Here is a 20,175-nt window from a genome sequence, read left to right on the forward strand (position 1 = left end):
TGGAGATACCACATTTTGTGTATCCCTCCATTGATGGACACTTGGATTACTTCCCATTTTTTGGCTATTGTCAAGAATACTGTTAGGAACACTGGTGCACAAGTATCTGTTCAAGTCCTTTCAGTTCTTTTAGTATACACCTAGGAGTGAAATTGCTGGGTCATATGCTGATTCTAAGTTTAGCAACCACCAAACTATTTTCTGTAGTGGCTGTACTGCCTTACATTCTCGTGTATTATTGTTTTTTGAAACAGAGTTTCACTGTGTCGCCTAGGCTGGAGCGCAGCAGTGCCACATCATGGCTCACTGCAGCCTCTCCCTCCTGGCTCAGGTGATCCTCCCACCTCGGCCTCCTGAGTAGCTAAGACTACAGTGTGCACTACCATGCCTGGCGAATTTTTGTAGACATGGGGTTTCATCATGTTGCCCAGGCTGGTCTGGAACCCCTGGGCTCAATCGATCTGCCTGCCTCAGCCTCCCAAAGTGCTAGTACTGTGAGTGTGAGCCATTGCGTCCAACCTTTCATGTATTCTTATACATATCTTTTGAACAGGACCCTAAACAGAAAACCATGTATACAGCAACACTTTATAAGTGATAAGACACTTTCAAACATAATTTTGAGTGTGTGATTTTATTTTGTGTACTTACTGCATGGTATGTGAGATTTTTGGTGATGCAGGAGCATTATTACACATGTCAGAGTTATTAGTTACAGTTGATGTAGAGAAGAAGAACTCAAGTAACAGGGTAAAAATTTGCCATAGAATTTAACTTTTTAAAAAGTAATGTCGTTTTATTCTTTGGGCATTTGCACTCTACTCCCAAGTGTGCATAGCTCCAACATCAGTAATCATGACTTCTGTCTTACCATGTTGGAAAGGGCATGAGTTTTGAAGTTGGGTCCTATTTTTGAATTGTATCTTTAACACTCTAGCTTCAGTTTCATGTTTTATAAAGGGTTTAGTGTGTTCTTGTGAGGATTGGATCGTGTATATGAAAAGGATTCTTTTTTGTTTATTTTGCGTCAGGGTCTTGCCCTGTTGCCCAGGCTGGAGTGCAGTGGCGTGATCTAGGCTCACTGCAACCTCTGCCTCCCAGACTCAAGCAGTCTTCCCACCCCAGCTTCCCAAGTAGCTTGGACTACAGGCGTGTGCCACCACTGCAGCTAATTTTGTTTTCTTTTGGGTAGAGATAGGGTTTCGCCATGGTGCCCAGGCTGGTCTTGAACTTTTGGCCTCAAGAGATCCATCTGCCTTGGCCTCTGAAAGTGCTGGAGTTACAGATGTGAGCCACCATGCCTGGCAGAATTGTTGTTGAGACAGGGTCTCACTCCATCACCCAGGCTAGTGTACAGTGGCGTGAACATGGCTCACTACAGCCACGACCTCCTTTGGTCAAGCAATCCTCCTGCCTCAGTCTCCCAAGTAGCTGGGACCACAGGCACACAACACCATACCTGGCTAATTTTTAAAATTTTTCATAGAGACAAGGTCTCCCTGTGTTGCCCAGGCTGATCTTGAACTCTTGGGCTCAAGTAGTCCTGCTACCTTGGCCTCCCAAGGTGCTGGGATAGCAGGTGTAAGCCCCTGTGTATGGCTAAAAATGAATAATTTTTTCCCCTGCAAAATTAATTCTAAGGACTTCCGCACCCCATTCAGGAAATCATTGGCTTTTTTTGCCTTTTTCATTTAAAGAGATATTTTATTTCTATGTCTTACAACGTTTTAAATCTTATTATTTCAACTCATTATGTTATGTTATGTTATGTTATGTTATGTTATGTTATGTTATGTTATTTATTTTTGAGACAAAGTTTTTGCTCTTGTTGCCCAGGCTGGAGTGCAGTGGCTCAATCTCGGCTCACTGCAACCTCCGCCTCCTGTGTTCAAGCAGTTCTCCTTTTTCAGCCTCCCAAGTAGCTACGATTACAGGCATGTACCACCATGCTTGGGTAATTTTTTTGTATTTTTAGTAGAGACAGGGTTTCCCCATGTTGACCAGGCTAATCTCGAACTCCTGACCTCAGGTGATGTGCCCACCTTGGCCTCCCAAAGTGCTGGGATTACAGGCATGAGCCACTGCGCCGGCCTTTTTGGTTTTAATTTTAATATTAGTTGTCTGGCTTATGAAGTAAAATTATTCTCTAAATGAAAATTTGGGCAAGGGTATTTTGGAGAGTCAATCTCAAAGCTTATTTTAAAAGCTTAGTTCAGAGGGGTACTATAATACATTTAGGAAATTGCTCTATACTTGAAATTCCCTAAAAGTTTGTGTTTCTTCATTATTCAGATGAGTACATCAAATTCTAGAGCTTTTGAATTTCTTATCCAAGATCATATAGTTACTTTGTGAAAGAGATGAGTCAGTCAACTCTTTGACCTTGTATTGCAGTGTTCTACCACATCAGACTACCCTCCTCCTACCTTTTACTATTTATGAGATTACTTTTGGCAGCCGGCTTCTGTGGCTTCTCTCCATGGTGCTAGAAGTGCACAGATGTACTTACTTTTGTGTTAACTATCTAAAGGATTTCTTGTTCCTTTGACCCTTTTTGTTCCTCTAAACCTCCTACTAAACTGAAAGATATATATTCTTGTAAGCTTTTTTAAAATTAAAAAGCAGATAGAAACAATCAAAAAGCAAAACCTCAGTATATCATTTTTTATTTATAGTAATTTACCTTCTAGAAAGCTTTTCTGTTCATAAGCCCCAATGTATTGTTTCCTTCCCAACATTCCATAAATTACTTCACTAAAACTCTAATAACCTGTAGTTAAATAAATGATATCTTAGAATCAAAGGTATTAGAAGTGTAGATAGCACCCTTTGATTATTTCAGTTTACTTTTCTGTTATTGGAACCTATATTTGAGTCTGAGTTTTCTACAGGTACAGTTTTGGGATGTTTAAAGTTGGAGGACCTATTAGAAGTCAGCTTTAAACTCCTAACTGTATATATGCTGAAAAGTGATAGTGGCAAATCTGAGCATTTCTTTTTTTTTTTTAATTTTGTTTTGAAATATAGATTCACAAGAAGACACTATTTCATTGTATTTTTCTTCTAATTATTAGCAAAAGTGAGAAGTAATTTAATTTTTCTAAAGGAAATGAAAACAATTTTCCTGTTTTTTTAAAGGGCCATTTGAATTGTGAAAAAAATACATTTTTTGCAGCAATTTAGATAACATGGATTTTTCTTTAAAAAATTAGTAGTCTCCTAACTCCATTTTGTCTTTTGTGAAATAACAACACTTTGGTGTCTAAACCTCCATATGTTTATTTTCTTAGTGAAATAAATTAAATATATACACATACAGGGTTTGTATATTCATACTTGCTGTTCTTTAAAAAGTATAACTAGAATAGACATTCTGATCAACATACCTTATATCATAATTACTTAATGATTTTCCTATTAATGGACGGTATACTGTTTGCAGCTTTCTACCCCGCCCCCTTTGTTTTTTTTTTTTTTTTTTTTTTTTGAGACAGAGTCTTGCTCTGTCACCAGGCTGGAGTACAGTGGCACGATCTCGGCTTACTGCCACCTCCGCCTCCTGGGTTCAAGCAGTTCTCTTGCTTCAGCCTCCCAAGTGGCGGGGAATACAGGTGTATGCCACCATGCCCAGCTAATTTTTGTATTTTTAGTAGAGGCAGGGTTTCACCATGTTGGCCAGGATGGTCTCGATCTCTTGACCTTGTGATTCACCTGCATCGGCCTCCCAAAGTGCTGGGATTACAGGTGTGAGCCACCACACCCGGCCTGCAGTTTTCTACTCTCATAATGCTGTAGAACATAGCCAAACACTTGGCTATGTTGGTGTCACTATTTATGTAGGATTGATTCTTAGTTAGGAGGTGGTATAAGGGAGTGGTTAAGAGCACAGATTATCTAGGGCTAAAACTTCATAGAAGGAATCCAGGCTGTACTAATAAGTGTGTAACTTAAGGCAAAGTAATGTGTTCCCATTTCCTCTTTTGAAAGAGGGACTAGATCATTGATCCTCTCTACTTCTCTACTTTGGGTAAAAACTAACTTCTTTGACAGGCTAGATGGGGTTTAAAAAAAAAAAAAAAAAAAGAAGTTACCTGGCTGTTAACTAAAGAGATTGATCATTTTTTTTCATGTATTTTAATCACTTGTAATTCTTCTGTGAACTACTTACCGTTTTCTTGTCTCTTTTTTTTTTTTAACTTGTCTTTGTCTTACTGCTTTGTAGGATTTCTTTATACATTCTGAACATTAGCTTTTCTTTATATGTAGCAAACGTATCTTTTACTCTGATGCTTATCTTCAATTTCATTTATATTTTCTTCTTTCCATGTTGCTAAGTTGATTAGTTGATTGCCTCCTTTTATGACTTGTGAATTTTTGTTTTGCTTATGAAGGCCTTTTGTATCCCAAGATTTAAAAAAAAAAAAAATTCTGTTTTTTTTTCTTTAACACTTCAATAATTTATTGATCACTAGATCATTTGGGATTTTTTTAAATTGCAGTATTAAATTATATACTATTTTTTTCTTCAAATGGATAGCCCAGAGTCCCATCACTGTTTATGAAATGGTCCAGCCTTCCCAACTTGAGTTATACATTTTATCAAATATTAAAATCTCATAAATTCATGAGTCTGTTTCTAGATTTTTCTAATTTTGAGACAGGGTCTCACTCTGTCACCCATGCTGGAGTGCGGTGGCACAATTATAGCTCACTGCAACCTTGAACTCTTGGGCTCAAGCGGTCCTCCTGCCTCAAGCCTCCCAAGTAGCTAGGATTACACCACCATGTGCACCACCATGCCCAGCTAATTTTAAAATTTGTTATAGACATGGGGGCTTTGCTATGTTGTGCTGGTCTTGAACTCCTGGCTGGAGTTGAACTCCTGGCCTCAAGTGATCCTCCTGCCTTGGGCTCTCAAAGTGCTGGAATTACAGTCATGAGCCACTGTACCCAGCTATATCTAGATTGTTTAGTTTCTTTGCTCTTTTGTCTATTTTTATACTAATAGGAAATTATTTAAATTACTGTAGCTTTATAGTATAATTTAGTATGTGATAGGGCAAATTCCCACTTTTTCCCCCAGAAGCTTCAAAATGATTCTCATGCATTTATTCTTGTATGTAACCTTTAGGATCAGTTTGTCCAATTATGTGAAAAATTACCACCATGATTTTGGTGGGATTACTATAGAATTATAGATTAGTTTGCAGGCTCTCAGATTTTAACTTAAAATGGTGATTTCAACCTAACCTTTTAATCTAACAGTGACTTTAGCCTAAACTGTTACCTGAAAATTTAAAACTCCCCATAATCTAAAAAGTTATGTTTTTTAACTTTTCAAAAAGTGTTTGTGATATGAAGGTCTATTTGTTCCCTTCTTTCTTCCTGTTTCTTGTAGGCTTTTTGTAGTATTACCATAGGAATACTTTTGTTTAACACATGTTTTTCAGAAGTTTTCATTGGCATATTATTACGTAATTAGTTGTATAGTTAAGGTCTATGGTTCTGTGGCATCCTAGTTTTTCTGAGTTTTAACCTGTATTTTCTGTGTCAAGAGTTTGATGTTAACATGTAACTGTAGATGACTGAGGTCTCTTGTTTTCATTTGATTCGTTTTATAAATTGTGACAAACTTCAGAATAGTGTAATAGTCTTCTAGTTATGTGGCAATATTACTAGGTTTTAGGTCAAAGATGGGACAGTTAAGAGTGCAGTTTTACCTTATTTATTCCCCTAAAATGTGTTACGATTAGTGCTATAGGCTAGTACTAAATGTTTTATCAAGAAAAAAGGAACTTCTTTTATATTTACATTGAATCTAAAATGTTAATGATGCCAGACCTTTTGTTTTGGTATTCAGAAATTTTCAGAAATCCATTCTCAAAGCCATTTCAGGTTGATAACAGTAGTTGCTCAGTCAGTTTTTTCAACTTTTTTGACAGTGTGACTCTTAATTGTTGACTGTGCCATTTTTCCAGTAGTAAACAATGTATTTTGTTTCTTCTCATGCAGGTCGTCAGAGTCCTACATTTTAGCTTTCAGTGCTGAACTTCCTTCTCCCTTAAATTATTATAAACTTTTGCTGCTGTTTAATAAACGTGAAGATGTCTCGCAGTCCTGACGCGAAGGAAGACCCTGTGGAGTGCCCTCTTTGCATGGAGCCCTTGGAGATAGATGATATCAACTTTTTCCCTTGCACCTGTGGCTACCAGATTTGCCGATTTTGTTGGCATCGAATTCGCACTGATGAAAATGGGCTTTGTCCTGCATGTAGAAAGGTAAATACTTCAAAATAACTTCACAGTGATTTGTTTTAATTGTATAGTTTTTCCTGCCATGTATATGAGCAAGTGAATTTAAAAGACTGTGCAAACCTCACCTGATTATCTTCTTTTATCATGTATATTATTTTAAGACATAATAAGGTGGAAAGAACACTGCACTGTGAGTCAGGGCCATGTCTTGGCTTTGTTTACTAGCTGTATGATCTTTGTAGAGTCATGTAACCTCTCTGATTGGCCTTTAGTTTGTTGTTGTTTTTATCCGAGGAGAAAGACATGGTCAGGGATGCTTACTGCTTAAGAAAATTAAGAATAGAGAGGTAATGGATTTGGATAGGGTTGCATGAAATTAGAAAAACATGTTATATTACATGTGGGAGGAAATTCACTTCAATTTTCTAGTACAAAATAAGAGAGAAGATGTTTACTAAAGAGGGTTAAAATGACAGAGAAATCCTGGTTCAGAAGATAATAATTGTTCATTTCTTGAGCCCTTACAGCAATTTTAGGCTGGTATTGATATTCCCATTTTACACTCAAGGAAACAGGAGCTTAGAGAACTTATCCAGAGTCATCAACTTGTGAGTAGTAGGTAGGAAGTTTGGAATTCAGATATGTCTTTTGAGTCTATATAGTCCATTCTGAACTATTGTATTATTGAAAAGCCCCTCCTAACTCTAAAAATCTGTTATTTTTAATATTCTGTGAGTTTTATTGTTTTGATAAGCACCAGCAACACAATTACAGTATAGTGAATTAACTACCAGGATAGGTAGGACTGCTCATATGTATTTTGAAGGACTTTATTTGTGACCTTAGGGATTAATGCAAATATCTGCCACTTTATTATGGAATTTGCCTTTTCTTTAATGTTTGTATAATTTAAACTTTATTTTCTAGTTACCCATTTCAAAGACCTCTTGTGTTCATTACTGTCAAATTTTGAGAAAGCTGAAATGTGCTTTAGATATCTAAAATTTAAAAAATAATCTACCTCTCAGTTTTCTTATCTGAGAATTTGTGGTAAATCTCAGAAGGCGGTGCATTGTTTATTTATCATTAGATTTTAAAGATTAATCCAGTGGGTATGTATATGTATTATATGAATAAAAAGTTAGGTCTATTTCAATGTTAATGTAGTTTATACATTTATATAGTTACATATATATTGTATATATAACATATATAATGTGTGTATATAATTTGCTTATGTAATATTTCACATAGTTAATATAGTTTAAGAAATGTGAATGGAAAGGTAAATGAAAACCCTAACATTAGCTTTGGGCAAAATCTATATAAATTTTTGTTTATGAATTTTAAACAATTATATTTTAGAAATTGGTTCCCAGTCTTTCCATAAGAAGACAATCATATTGAACTATTTCATCAGAAGTAATGACTTTCAGGATTGCCCAAGACTCTAAGGATTGTAAATTTGTTGGCTTCATGTGTTTATCTTTTTCTTTTCTTTTTTTTTTCCCCTTTGGGATGTTACGAAGTCACCTTAAAAGGACCAATTATTAAATTGTCATTAGAGAAAAATAAGTTATTTGGGGAAATTACAAAGAAAACCATTTCAGTCTTAAGAGATTACCTAAAATTACTTCAAGTCCTTAGAAAGTTAAAAAAAAAAAAAAAGATTTTAAAGGTAAAAACAGTATAACTTTAGCAACACTTGATATGAATAAAAGGGTGTCCTGGGAATACCAGAAAGTGTGAGGAATCTCTAAAAGACAAGAAGGATGTTGGAATAAATTTCAAGGAGGAAGCATTAGATCAGCTCAAGAGAAAACTGCTTAAAAAAAAAAAAAAAAAAAAAGGAATGACAGTGCCTCAGGATCCTAGGAAACATATCAGTGTAGTTGATCGGGTATGGTCTCAGAGCAGCCTTATGGGCCTACCCCCTTTTTTGTACCATGTAGCAGAGACAGATGCCCTCTAATTAAAACAGTGATTATAAATTTGAATCAGAGCCTTAAGGTTAATGGAAGCATTCTGGAGGAACTAGGAGCTTCTATGCCTAGCAGATTACCTGTCTAGCAATATGTCTTTGCTACAGTCACAAAGGAGAATCTTGCAGTAAACAGAAATAGCATTTATAGGCAGATTACCAGGATTCTCACATGTAAAGATGTACAAAAGCAAAGAATTAACACAGATTTGAGGGAGACCAACATCATGAAAGAGAAGCACAAAAATCAGTAAATAGAAGATCCTAACACAGGAAACAAAACAGAAAGACATTTAAAACTATCATTGGTACCTTTCAGAAAGGAAAGAGAGAATGGCATATTCATGTAGAAAGACTATATTTCCTTATGAAAAGAACCAATTAGAGAGATCTTGAAAAAGCTTATAGATGGCCTGAAAAGCAACATTTTAAGAGCAAATTGGTAAATTGGAAGCTTGTGCTGAGTAAGTTTTTATTGAAGAATATAATGCAACAAGAGAAAAAATTGAAAGCATGAAAGAAAAGCAGCATAGATCCACAGGTTCTAATCTCTGCTGAGAGCAGTCTCAGAGGAGTGAACTAAAAATGAATAGGAAGAAATAATCAAAGAACTAATAGAAGAAAATTCCTCTTAGATTAGAAAGACCCTGTGAGTTTGAAGCAAGATGACTGAAAAAGATCAATATCTGTTTATGTAATTGTGAAATTTTAGAACATCTGGAATAAAGGGAAAACTTTAAAAGCTTGTGAGAGATAAATATTTAGAATACAAAAGAACAAGGCTAAAATTAATACCAGTATTTTCATTTTACAATTACAGAAAATAAACTAATTGATAAATTTATTTTCCCAAATTTTGAGGGAACGTAACTTTGAAAGGAGAGCTCTCAATTTTATTAATGTGTAAAGGCATAATAAAACATTTTCACACATGCAAAGATTCATGAACTTTATTATTCATGAACCACTATACAAACAAATGGAGAGTTGAGGATGACTGCAAGGTTTTGACTGAACACCTGAAGTAGAGAATGGCCATAAACTGAAATGGGGAGGACTTCACCAGGAATAGATATTTGAGAAGATCAGAAACTCAGTTTTAGACATGTTAAGTATGAGATTCCTCTTAGAAATCTAAGTGGAGATATTGCGTAGACAGTTGAATGAATGTACATTTCTGGATTTCAGGTAAGATTCTAGTATGGAGATAAAGATTTGGGGGTCAGTTAGCATATAGTATGTTATTTATAATATCATGAGACTGAATAAGATCATGAATTGAAAAGATAAAAGATTGTCTAAGGATAAGCACTAAAACTTTCCAACAGTTACAGAAAAAAGAAATCCAGACTACAGAGGTCTAAGACAACCTCCTTTTAGGGTCTCCAAGTTAAATCTTTAGCTGAGATGGTTATTGTTATTAGGCCAGGAATAATTTTTTGGTTTCTTGTTGACTTAATCACATATCCTAGAACCTCTCCTTGGTCTCCTGGTCACCAGACTTTTTATTGCAGGCAGCAGAGAGTCTTGGAGTCTGAGACCTGGCCTAGTCTTGCCAGAGAATATGCTCAGCATAGCGCAAGATAAATATTATGAAGTTGCCTGTGTCGGTCGGAGTCGGGCAAGTCTTTGGTCTCTGGAGGCCATCTACAGTGGTTGTGTTAACACAGAGGAAAACCACAGTGTTGCTAGAGACCTAGAGAGGGTCATGAAACTACCATTTACATGTAACCCAACCCTGCAGAGAGCGGGTCTACAGAAGCCATGCTGTGAGATGGCATATTGAAATGATCTGAAGAAACAAGTAGGGAGCTAGTTGAATCAAGCTCCTGTTTTTGGTCTACAATATGAAATGTGCCTGTTTTGCAGAAAGTTTATCTTAGCTTTAATATTTTTGAAAAGCAGGGACAGCCAGGTTTTAAAAACCAAGAGAGGTTAGTGTTCCTGTTTGGTCGTAGCTGCTAAACACAGGCACAGGCTACTTGGTTTTTTTCTTAGACTGCTTTTATGTGTCCTTTTAGTGCAGCATTTCTGAGAAAGCTACTGGTAGAAACAGCAGATATGGGAACATAGGTGGTGCACTCATGTGGCATTATGTATTGATTCCCATGGAAACCAGAGACTATACAAGGAAATGAGAACTTCAACAGAAGTATTATTATTTTTGTTTCAGAAATAATAGAAGATAATGTATCTATGAAACAAAAACAGGATGGTGGTTTAGACATGGTGGCTTATGCCTGTAATTCCAACATTTTGGGAGGCCGAGGTGGGAGGATTGCTTGAGGTTAGGAGTTTGAGACCAGCCTGGGTAACATGGCGCGGTCTCGTCTCGAATAGCAGTAAGAAAGATTAGCTGAATGTGGTGGCACATGCTTGTAGTCCCAGCTATTTGGGAGGCTCAGGTGGGAGGATCGTTTGAACCCAGGAGGTTGAAGCTACAGTGAGCCATGTTCATGCCTGTGCACTCTAGCCTGGGTAACAGAGCAAGATACTACCTCAAGATTAAAAAAAAAAAAAAAAAAAAAAAAAAAGAACAGGATGATATAAAGAAGAATATTCAGTGAACAGTAACCATTGTTACTGAAAATTAAAATATAATAACAAAAATAATTGAAGGAAAGCATTGGAAGATGAAGTTGAGAAACAAAAAGCAAAAGAGATGAAATATTTGGGAGAAGAGATTAAGTTCATTTGAGAATCAATCAAGGAGGTCAAATACCAAACAATTAAGTGCTCTAGGAAGAGATCACAGTGATACAGAGGGGAAGTAATCATCCAAGAAAATGATTGAAGAATATTTCCCAGAAACAAAGAATATATTTTCAGATTGAAAGGGCCTATCAAGTGTCCAGCACAAACTTTTTTATTTTGAAATACCAGAATACCAAAGACAAAGAAGTTCTACAAGCTTCCACAGAGGAAAAAAGTAGATCACATGTTAAAGAAAAGGAATTCAGATTGTTTCAGACTTCTCAATAGCAAGACTTCAAGCTAGAAGACACTTCTGAAGGAGATTAATTTTCATCTTCGGATTCGTATCTGCTCAACTGTTAAGTGTGAAGGTACAAGAAAAGACATTTTCAGACGTGAGAGGCCTCAAAATTTTTTTTACCTTCCATGCATTCTCTCTCAGGAATCTATTGGAGGATGTGCCCCACCAACATGAAGGAATAAAGAACAGAGAATCATGGGATAAAGGAAACAGGAGATCCAACGCAGGAGAGAAGCACCTGGATTCCCGAAATGATGGGGAAGGATGACAGCTGTGCCCAAGGTAAAGAGGGCAACCAGTCCAAAATGCAACACATCAGAAAACTCCAAGAGGGATTTGTAGAAAAAGATAAAATTAAAAGAACACTTGGTGTTCCAAAAGAGAAATGTCTTGTGAGGCCATTTTGCCACTTGGAAGAGATTTGATGGTTGAATCAGTAATAAACACCTAAAAATCTAACCAGACAAAACAGATTAACTCTAGGGGAAACAAAAAGTTGTACAGAAATGAAAAAGCAATCATACTATGCTACAGTGGCTCACATGTGAGGTAGGGGTCATGATATATATTTTTTTTCCTATGCTGATATTCTATTGTTGCAGCATCGTTTGCAGAAAAGACTGTCCTTTTGCTCTTGATTGGTTTTGAAATCTTTCTTGAAAGTCAATTGCCCATAGATGTATAAATCCAATACTAGCATCTATATTTGTCCATTGATGATTATATCCATATGCTCATACCAAACTCTCTTTATTACTGTCATTTTTGAAACCTGGCATGACAAGGTTTTCAACTTTGTTATTCTTTTTCTAATTTATTTTGGGTATTCTAAGTACTTAGCATTTGCACATAAATTTTTGAATCAGTTTGTGAGTTTCTACAAAAAGCCTACTGGGGTTTTGATGGAGATTACATTAACTGTATAGACAGATCATTTTGAGGAAAAATGACATCTTAAAAATGTTGACTCCTTTAGTTCATGAATAAGGTATATCTTTACATTTTTTCTAGGTTTTAAAATTTCTTTAGCAATGTTTTATAGTTTTCAGTATACGTAATAGTACAGCATGTTTTGTTATATTTATCCATATTTTATGTTTTTTGAGTTATGGCACATAATATTGTTTCTTTCTTTTTGAGATGGAGTTTCACTCGTGTCACCCAGGCTGGAGTGCAGTGGCGTGATCTTGGCTTACTGCAACCTCCACCTCCTGGGTTCAAGCGATTCTCCTGCCTCAGCCTCCCGAGTAGCTGGGACTACAAGCGCGTGCCACCACACCTGGCTAATTTTTTGTATTTTTAGTAGAGATGGGGTTTCACCATGTTAGCCAGGATGGTCTCGATCTTGTGACCTTGTGATCCACCCACCTTGGCCTGCCAAAGTGTTGGGATTACAGGCGTGAGCCACCACGCCGAGCCCGATATTGTTTCTAAAATTTCATTTTCCAGTTGTTTATTGCTAATGTACCACTTTTGAATGTTGACCATCTGTATCAAGAAACCTTGTTAATTAAATAGGTTTCCTTTCCAATCTCTTTCCAATCTCTGCTTTTAAAAATTTTATTTAGTGACAAGGTCTTGCTCTGTCACCCAGGCTATGAAGTGCAGTGGCACAAATACAGCTCACTGCAGTTTAGAACTCCTGGGCTCAAGCAGTGCTTCTGTCTCAGCCTCCCCAGTACAAGGGACTATAGGCATGTGCCACCATGCCCAGCTAATTGTTTAAAAGATTTTTTTGTAGAGGTCTTGCTATGTTTCCCAGGCTGATCTTGAACTCCTGGCCTCAAGCATCCTTCCACCTCAGCCCCCTCCAAAATGCTGGGATTATAGGCATGAGTCACTGCTCCTGGCTCTGTGTTTTTAAATTCTTTTTCTTGCCTTAATTCTACTGGGTAACTCCTCTAGTGTTTAATGTTGAAAAGAAGTGATAAGAAAGATATTTTTGTTCTCAATCTTAGCAGGAAAGCGTTAAGTATTACACCATTAAGTATGTTGCTGTCTGTGCATTTTTTGGTCTGGTCTTTATCAGGTCGAGGAAGTTTTCCTTTATTCCTAATTTGCTGAGAGATTTTATCATGAATGGTGTTGAATTTTGCCCAATACCTTTGTTGATACATTTGAGATGGTTATACTTGTTTCTCCCTTTATTCTGTTGAAATGGTAACTTATGTTTTTTGGTGTTTTTAAAGCTACAGGGTCTTGGTCTATTGCCCAGGGTGGAGTACAGTGGCCTGATTGTAGCTCACTGCAGCTTCAACCTCCTGGGCTCAAGTGATTCTCTTGCTTCAGCCTACCAAGTAGCTGGGACTACAGGTGTGTGTGCACCACCACACCTGGATAATTAAAAAAAAAATTTTTATCTTTGCAGAGACGGGCTCACTATGTTGCCCAGGCTGGTCTTGAACTGCTGCCCTCAAGCATTCCTCCTGCCTCAGCCTCCTAAAGTGTTGGGATTATAGGCATGAACCACTACGTCTGGCCTATGTTAATTTTTGCATCAGCTTTTCCTCTCAAAGATAAACTCTACTTGATAATGAAGTATTACCCTTTTTATATTCAGTTTGCTAATATTTTCAGAAGATTTTTGTGTCTGTGTCATGAAGGGTGTTTCTTTGTAGTTTTGTATTATTTTCAGTTTTGGTATCAAAGGAATACTGTCCACATAAAATGAGTTGGGAAATGTTTCCTCATCTTGCCTTCTGAAAGAATTTTCATGTCATTGGTATTCTTTTTTTATTTCTTTTCTAAATTCATTATTGGCGTGGACTCTACTAGGTATCTTTGTTGGAAAGACACCTGTGAAAACTAGCTATCACAGTCCTCCTCTATGTAGACCTCTGGAATTCTTTCTGGGCTAACTCCATTTTTGTGGTATTTTGCCCCCATAAATTTCTGTCTCAGCTTCTTCTAATTTTTATCACTGTCTGTCTCCTCCATTCATTATGACTTTTGGACCCAGTACCAGGATCTGGTAAGTGCTGGAAGAGCAGAAAGCTGGGATAGTTATGGTATTCGTCTGTTTTATTTCTTTTTTCTTAGAGATCACAGTCCTGCTGTTCATTGCCTGTTTCTTCAGTGTCTGAAAATAGTTATTTCCTGCATTTTGTCTAGTTCTCTAGGTGTTTATGATGCTAGGACTAGTCTGTTACTTCCATGGCTGGAAGTGGAAGTGTGTAAATAACATTTGCATTTTATAATAATATAATCCTGAATATTGCCCTAACTAAAGTTATGATAGAAATTAGAAAGTGGACTCAGGATGTTTGATGAGGGAAACTGACAGAGCTAAGTTTTCAAGTTGCATAATGTGATGAAATTTAAAACTGAGAAATCAAGAAGTAGCCATATGAATGTATTATTTAGAGATATGGTAGAAAATGACAAAGAATCATCTAAAAGAGTCAACATGATTATTTCTAGGGAGAGGCAACTGGTTGCAGAGGAGGAGGGAAAATGGGGGACTGCTCTTTTTCCTAACAAAACTTGTAGAACCGATTTACTAGAAGCATATTCAAGAAAAATATCAATGAAAGGAGGGAAAAATGATACAGTGGGCAAATGGAAATCATAGGAAAGAAGATATAATAGTACTGATATTAGTCATAATGAAATTCAAGATCAAACATATTTTAAAAGGGCAAAAGGTCCACAAAGTCATGAATCTTTATTTACTTAACAGTACAGCTTTGAAGTATATTGAGCCATTATAAACACCAGGAGAAACTGACATCCGTATTTATAATGGAGAGACTTCACCTTCTGTATTTTAGAAATAGATGAAGTAGACAATAAAAAGAAAATGGAGAATATGAATAACAGAATTAGCAAGATGTGTGTGTGTGCATGTGCACATGTGTGTGTGTGTAACTTTGTACAGATAAATTTGTCACAATTTTAAATACAAGAGCTGTGGTCAAAAAACAGGCCACAATGGAAAAATTAGCCAGTTCCAAAAAGTAAAACTCCCTTGTGTATTTTAAAAATTTATCCTCCTTAGGAGACTTTTTAAATCTGTGGGCTGTTGAATTTCCTTAGTTCAAGATAAAAATTAAGCTATTATTTCTTCAGATATTACCTTTGTTCTCTTTCTTCTCCTCTGTGACTCTGACTAAATATTTTTCAGATTTTTTTTTTCACTGTCTTCTATGTCTCTTAATCTCTTTTCTGTATGTTCTTTCTCCTTAATGCCTTAGTAAATGATTTATTCTGATCTGTCCTCATATGTGAATAGTTTCTTTTGGGTCCAATCTGCCCCTAAATATGTCCATTGAGTTTTAACTATTGGTTTTGTGTTTTCCATTCCTAGAAAGTAATGTTTGCTCTTTTTTTTCTTCTCTTGTTGTTATTTTTAAATAGATTATTATACCCCGTAAGTATTTTCAAGGTTATATGCTTTTTAAACAGATGAGCATTATTTTTTTAAAAAATCTTTGCCCAGTAATTCCAGTGGCTGAAGTCTGTGGGCTATGTTTCTGCTTATTGTTGCTCATGTTGTATTTCTTTGTGCTTGGTTAATGTGGCTGCTTCTTTGTTGTTGTCATTGAGAAAATTATTTGTAAGGTTCCCCAAGGACTGGCGTGGATTTGCTCCTCTCTAGAGAGGCTTCAATTTGGCTTCTGCTGGGTAAGCATTGGCATTACGGCTGCCATGTGCTTAAAGGTTTTTGGTCTAGCCAAGCTATATATCTCCATGCTGCAACTCTTCCCTAGGGTTGACTTCAACAATTTCTCCAGGATGATTTTCCCCTACGTACTTTTCCTTTTTTCTTACCTTATTCTGACCTTTCTGTAGTTTGTTCTTACCCTGAGACTATCCTCCGGTTTGTAATTTGTTCTTATCCTGAGCCCACCATTTGGAGGTCGACTGTATCTCAGCTTATCATGGGACCTGTCTTGCCAAAGACTACCATGGGCTGGTGTTGGGCTTTGAATGTTCTTTCTCCTCAGCTCTTTCTCTCCCTACCCCATTTATTGTTAATCAAATTTTCTGTTTAGCCTCTGAATTTTTACTTTCAACCAAAAATTGGGTTAGGATTTTCCTAGTATAAATTTTTAGGATGTCAGTAAAAAGAAAAAAAAAACTTTTATGTTGTATTTTTCATAGTTTTTAGTAAGAGGGTTAATTAGCTCTCCATTACTGGAAACCAGAACCCTAAAAAAATAGTATAATAGTATAATCAAATTAGATGTTAACAGCAAAAGGATTTTTAAAAAGTTCGTTAACCTATAATACCTAAATTATGGTCCTCCATGACTCTTGGTTTAAAGAGATCAAAATGAAAATTACAAATTATTCTAAATCAATAATTGGAACATGACTTCTGAATATCTGGCATGAGACCAAAGTGGTATGTAGCAGAAAAGTTAAGCTGTGAATACATTTATTAGAAAACAACAAAAATCAGAAAAGAATAAGTAATGTGACAGTAGAAGGGATCAGAAAAAATTAGAAAAAGAATAAGCCCAATGACAGTGGAAGGGAGTAAGCAGAATTTTGTGAAATAGGAAAAAAATAAAAAGTTTTTCTGTAAAGATTAGAGCTGGTTCTCTGAAAAGACCAATAAAATAATTAAAGTCTTAGCAAGTTTAATAAAAAGTAAAGAGAAGACACATGTAAATAATTACATTTGGAATAAAAGTGGAAACATAACTACACATGTGGAAGAAATTAAGTAATTACACTAGAAACTGCAAACCATGTTAACTAGTAACTTGGCAGTTTATCACTATTAAAAATAATGTTATATCTAAATACTTCTCCATAGGCAACCTATTTTGCATTAGTTTGATATGTAATACACAGTAGTACCTTTAAAGAGAAATTTTCTGCTTGTAACTTTTCATTTGTTATTCCTATATATAAGTTATTCCTAGAAATTTAACATGTGTTTTAGTTAAAAAGTTGATCGGATGTATTTTTCACTTTTTTTTTTTTTTTTTTTTTGATACGGAGTTTCACTCTTGTCCCCCAGGCTGGAGTGCAATGGCGTGATCTCGGCTCACTGCAACCTCCACCTCCCAGGTTCAAGTGATTCTCCTACCTCAGCCTCCTGAGTAGCTGGGATTACAGGCACCTGCCATCACACCTGGCTAATTTTTGTATTTTTAGTAGAGACAGGGTTTCCACCATGTTGGCCAGGCTGGTCTCGAGCTCCTGACCTCAGGTGATCTGCATGTCCTGGCCTCCCAAAGTATTAGGATTACAGGCGTGAGCCACCGCACCCAGCCTGTAGCCTGTATTTTTCTTTCTTTCTTTCCTCCCTGCCCTGCCCTGCTCTCCCCTCCCCTCCCCTCCCCTCCCACCCCTCCCCTTCCCTTCCCTTCTGATTATGCATTTGCTATTTGATTAATAAACCTTTTGATTATGCATTTGCTATTTGTGGTAAGCATATTTTATATTTTTCAGGTGTTAAGATTAAACAACTAGTATTTATAACTTCTTTTAAGGTACTGGAACAAGATATATTTGGAGGGTAAATTGTAGTAGAATACTCTGTCTCTTGTTGTCCTGTGTTTGTATCTTTTGTATTATGTAGCAGTTATGTTCCAACGGCATTGACTTTGAAGCCTGATGGAAATATATTTCCATAGGAACAAAACTTGGAATAACATAGCAAAAAGACTCAGACAACAATATAACTCAGTGTTATATGCTCAGCATGATGGTGCATCAGTAATTAGAGTTGATATTGCAACCTGATTTTTTTTGTGTCACTCTCCATCAATTTTTTTGTGTTTGTGCATTTTCAAATATTACATGACTTTGCCTCATGTTTAATCAGTATTTTATACAACTTCATATAATGCTAACAAAGGAAAAAGCTTGAGGGTGTTTGTCACATTCTGCCAGTTCTCAGAAAAATCTAAGTCCCAGAAAAGTTACATCATTGCTTCTTACACTGTCTGTGATGAAGAATCAGATTTTTCTTTTCTTTCTTTTCCCCTGTGTGTTGAAGACTGATATAGGTTGCTATTATATATGGCTAGTATTTTGCTCATGTCATATATTTGACTACATTGAAACATATCTTATTCTGCAGAGTCCACTGGTGATGTACCTGAATGTTGTGGTAGTGTCAGTTGCTCTGAGAGTTTCTGAATGCTTATCTCAGTTTTTGTACTTTCCTTGTTATGGACTGGTAAAATGCAGTGCATCAACTATACTTTGAAACCAAACTAGGAGCAATCCATATGTTTGATCCATTCAGGCAGTGGGGCATCACTATTTTAGATGTCAGTGAAGAGCAACAGCTTTGAAATGAACTTAATTGTTTTTTTGTTTGTTTGTTTTTGAGAAGGAGTCTGGCTCTGTCACCCAGGCTGGAGTGCAGTGGCACAATCTCAGCTCGCTGCAGCCTCCGCCTCCGGGTTCAAGCAGTTCTCCTGCTTCAGCCTCCCAAGTAGCTGGGATTACAGGCTCATGCCACCACACCCGGCTAATTTTTTGTGTTTTTAGTACAGATGGGGTTTCACCATGTTGGTTAGGCTGGTCTCGATCTCCTGATCTCAAGTGATCCGCCCACCTCAGCCTCCCAAAGGGCTGGAATTCCAGGCGTGAGCCTCAAATGAACTTAATTGTAAACGCTTCAAAAGGAGCTACCCCAGGAATTCTGGGGTAGAAAACATCTTTTCTAGGTGCAAATGAAAAATTTAAGTTATAGAAAAGTATTTTAATTAGTTAATATGTAGTTTGCTTTTATATCTTTTTACATTTGTGCCTTTAGAGCTCCAAATTGCTTCAAGGGATTAAAATCATCCAGGCAGATAGATTAAGACTTGAAAGAGATAATTAATGTAGGTACAGAAAAGTAAGTGGAGAAGAAAGTTTTGAGAGGAAGCATTAAGAAAAAACTTAAATGTGGAAGACTACGTAATTGATTGAGGAACTGAACTTACCTTAATAGATCTTTAACAGTTTGGTTCTTTAAGTATAAAATGCAGGAAATAATTTATGTTTTAATTTTTAAAAGTGTGTGTGTGTGTGTGTTTGTTTGTTTTGGTGGCTTTTAAAAGACAGAAATGCTAAGTTTTCAATTCTGGAGAGTAGCTTTTGATGTTTGCTTGGCACATATTTATTGAGCTTCTGAAATCATACTAAATTTATATATGATCCTGGAGAAAGTCCTAAAATCATACCAAAATCAGGTAAATTACTAAGCAAGCTGCTTTGTGTGCCTTCCACTCACAAATAAGTTGGAGTACACCAAACAGGATCAACTAACTCAAAGATCCAGATTCTTAACGTGGGAATCAAATGGTATGGGTGTTTATATCCTACCAAACTGCTAAGGATTAAGCCTGACTCTTTTTTGGGTCACCAGCTCTAATTCATTGATGATAAGATAAACTATGAAGAGTATTAAGTTTTCTTAAAAAGCAGTAAGTTAAAATCGAAAGTGGGAATAGAAGGGAAAGAATAGGGTTTTTGGAGACCTCAGGGTATATACTACTAAAAGTTGAGAACTATAAGGTAAAACCTCACTTTCTTAATTGCCATCAGCATTAGTCTGGGTATGTTCACAAATTTGAGAGTTTTTTTTTTTTTTTTTTTTACACTTACATATGAAGAGATGGAAGTTAACTTTACATTAAAATCGCAGCAAAATTTCAGGCTCGTGGCTATTTCTTCCACCATTCCTTGTTTCCACCTTTTTTTTTTTGGTTTGGCATTATTTCTGTTGTTCCCCACTCTTATATTCTGATAGGTGCCAATTTCCCAACCAGTTGAGTCTCCATCCCTGGAATCTCTTCCTATCCAGTTTAACATATTATGGCATTTAATGTGCCCCTATGTTGGTGTTGTGTGTGCAGGGGTCTGTGGCGGGGGGGAAGAAAAGAAAAAATAATGTGCTGCATCTTCCATTTATCATGAACTATTTGTTTTTAGTAGTAATAATTGGCTTTTGAATACTTACCTGCAGGACACAGTGTTAATCACTTTATAGG

The 20,175-nt window shown here is 36.4% G+C and overlaps 2 protein-coding genes across 7 annotated transcripts in view; one reads left to right on the forward strand and one right to left on the reverse strand.

Moving 5' to 3' along the window:
• Positions 1-20,175, reverse strand: part of STMP1 (short transmembrane mitochondrial protein 1) — a 360,766-nt gene that overhangs the window by 234,028 nt on the left and 106,563 nt on the right. The gene's annotated exons all lie outside the window — the stretch shown is intronic.
• CNOT4 (CCR4-NOT transcription complex subunit 4) overlaps positions 1-20,175 on the forward strand; it is a 145,402-nt gene that overhangs the window by 63,276 nt on the left and 61,951 nt on the right. For all 6 annotated transcript variants that reach the window (XM_050782404.1, XM_050782406.1, XM_050782405.1 and 3 more), the window contains exon 2: positions 6,013-6,278. In XM_050782404.1, the coding sequence (XP_050638361.1) occupies positions 6,105-6,278 (174 nt within the window). In that variant the 5' untranslated portion in view covers positions 6,013-6,104. The remainder of the gene's footprint in view (positions 1-6,012; positions 6,279-20,175) is intronic.

Source organism: Macaca thibetana, chromosome 3 (assembly GCF_024542745.1).
Source record: "Macaca thibetana thibetana isolate TM-01 chromosome 3, ASM2454274v1, whole genome shotgun sequence".
Taxonomy (NCBI): Eukaryota; Metazoa; Chordata; class Mammalia; order Primates; family Cercopithecidae; genus Macaca; species Macaca thibetana.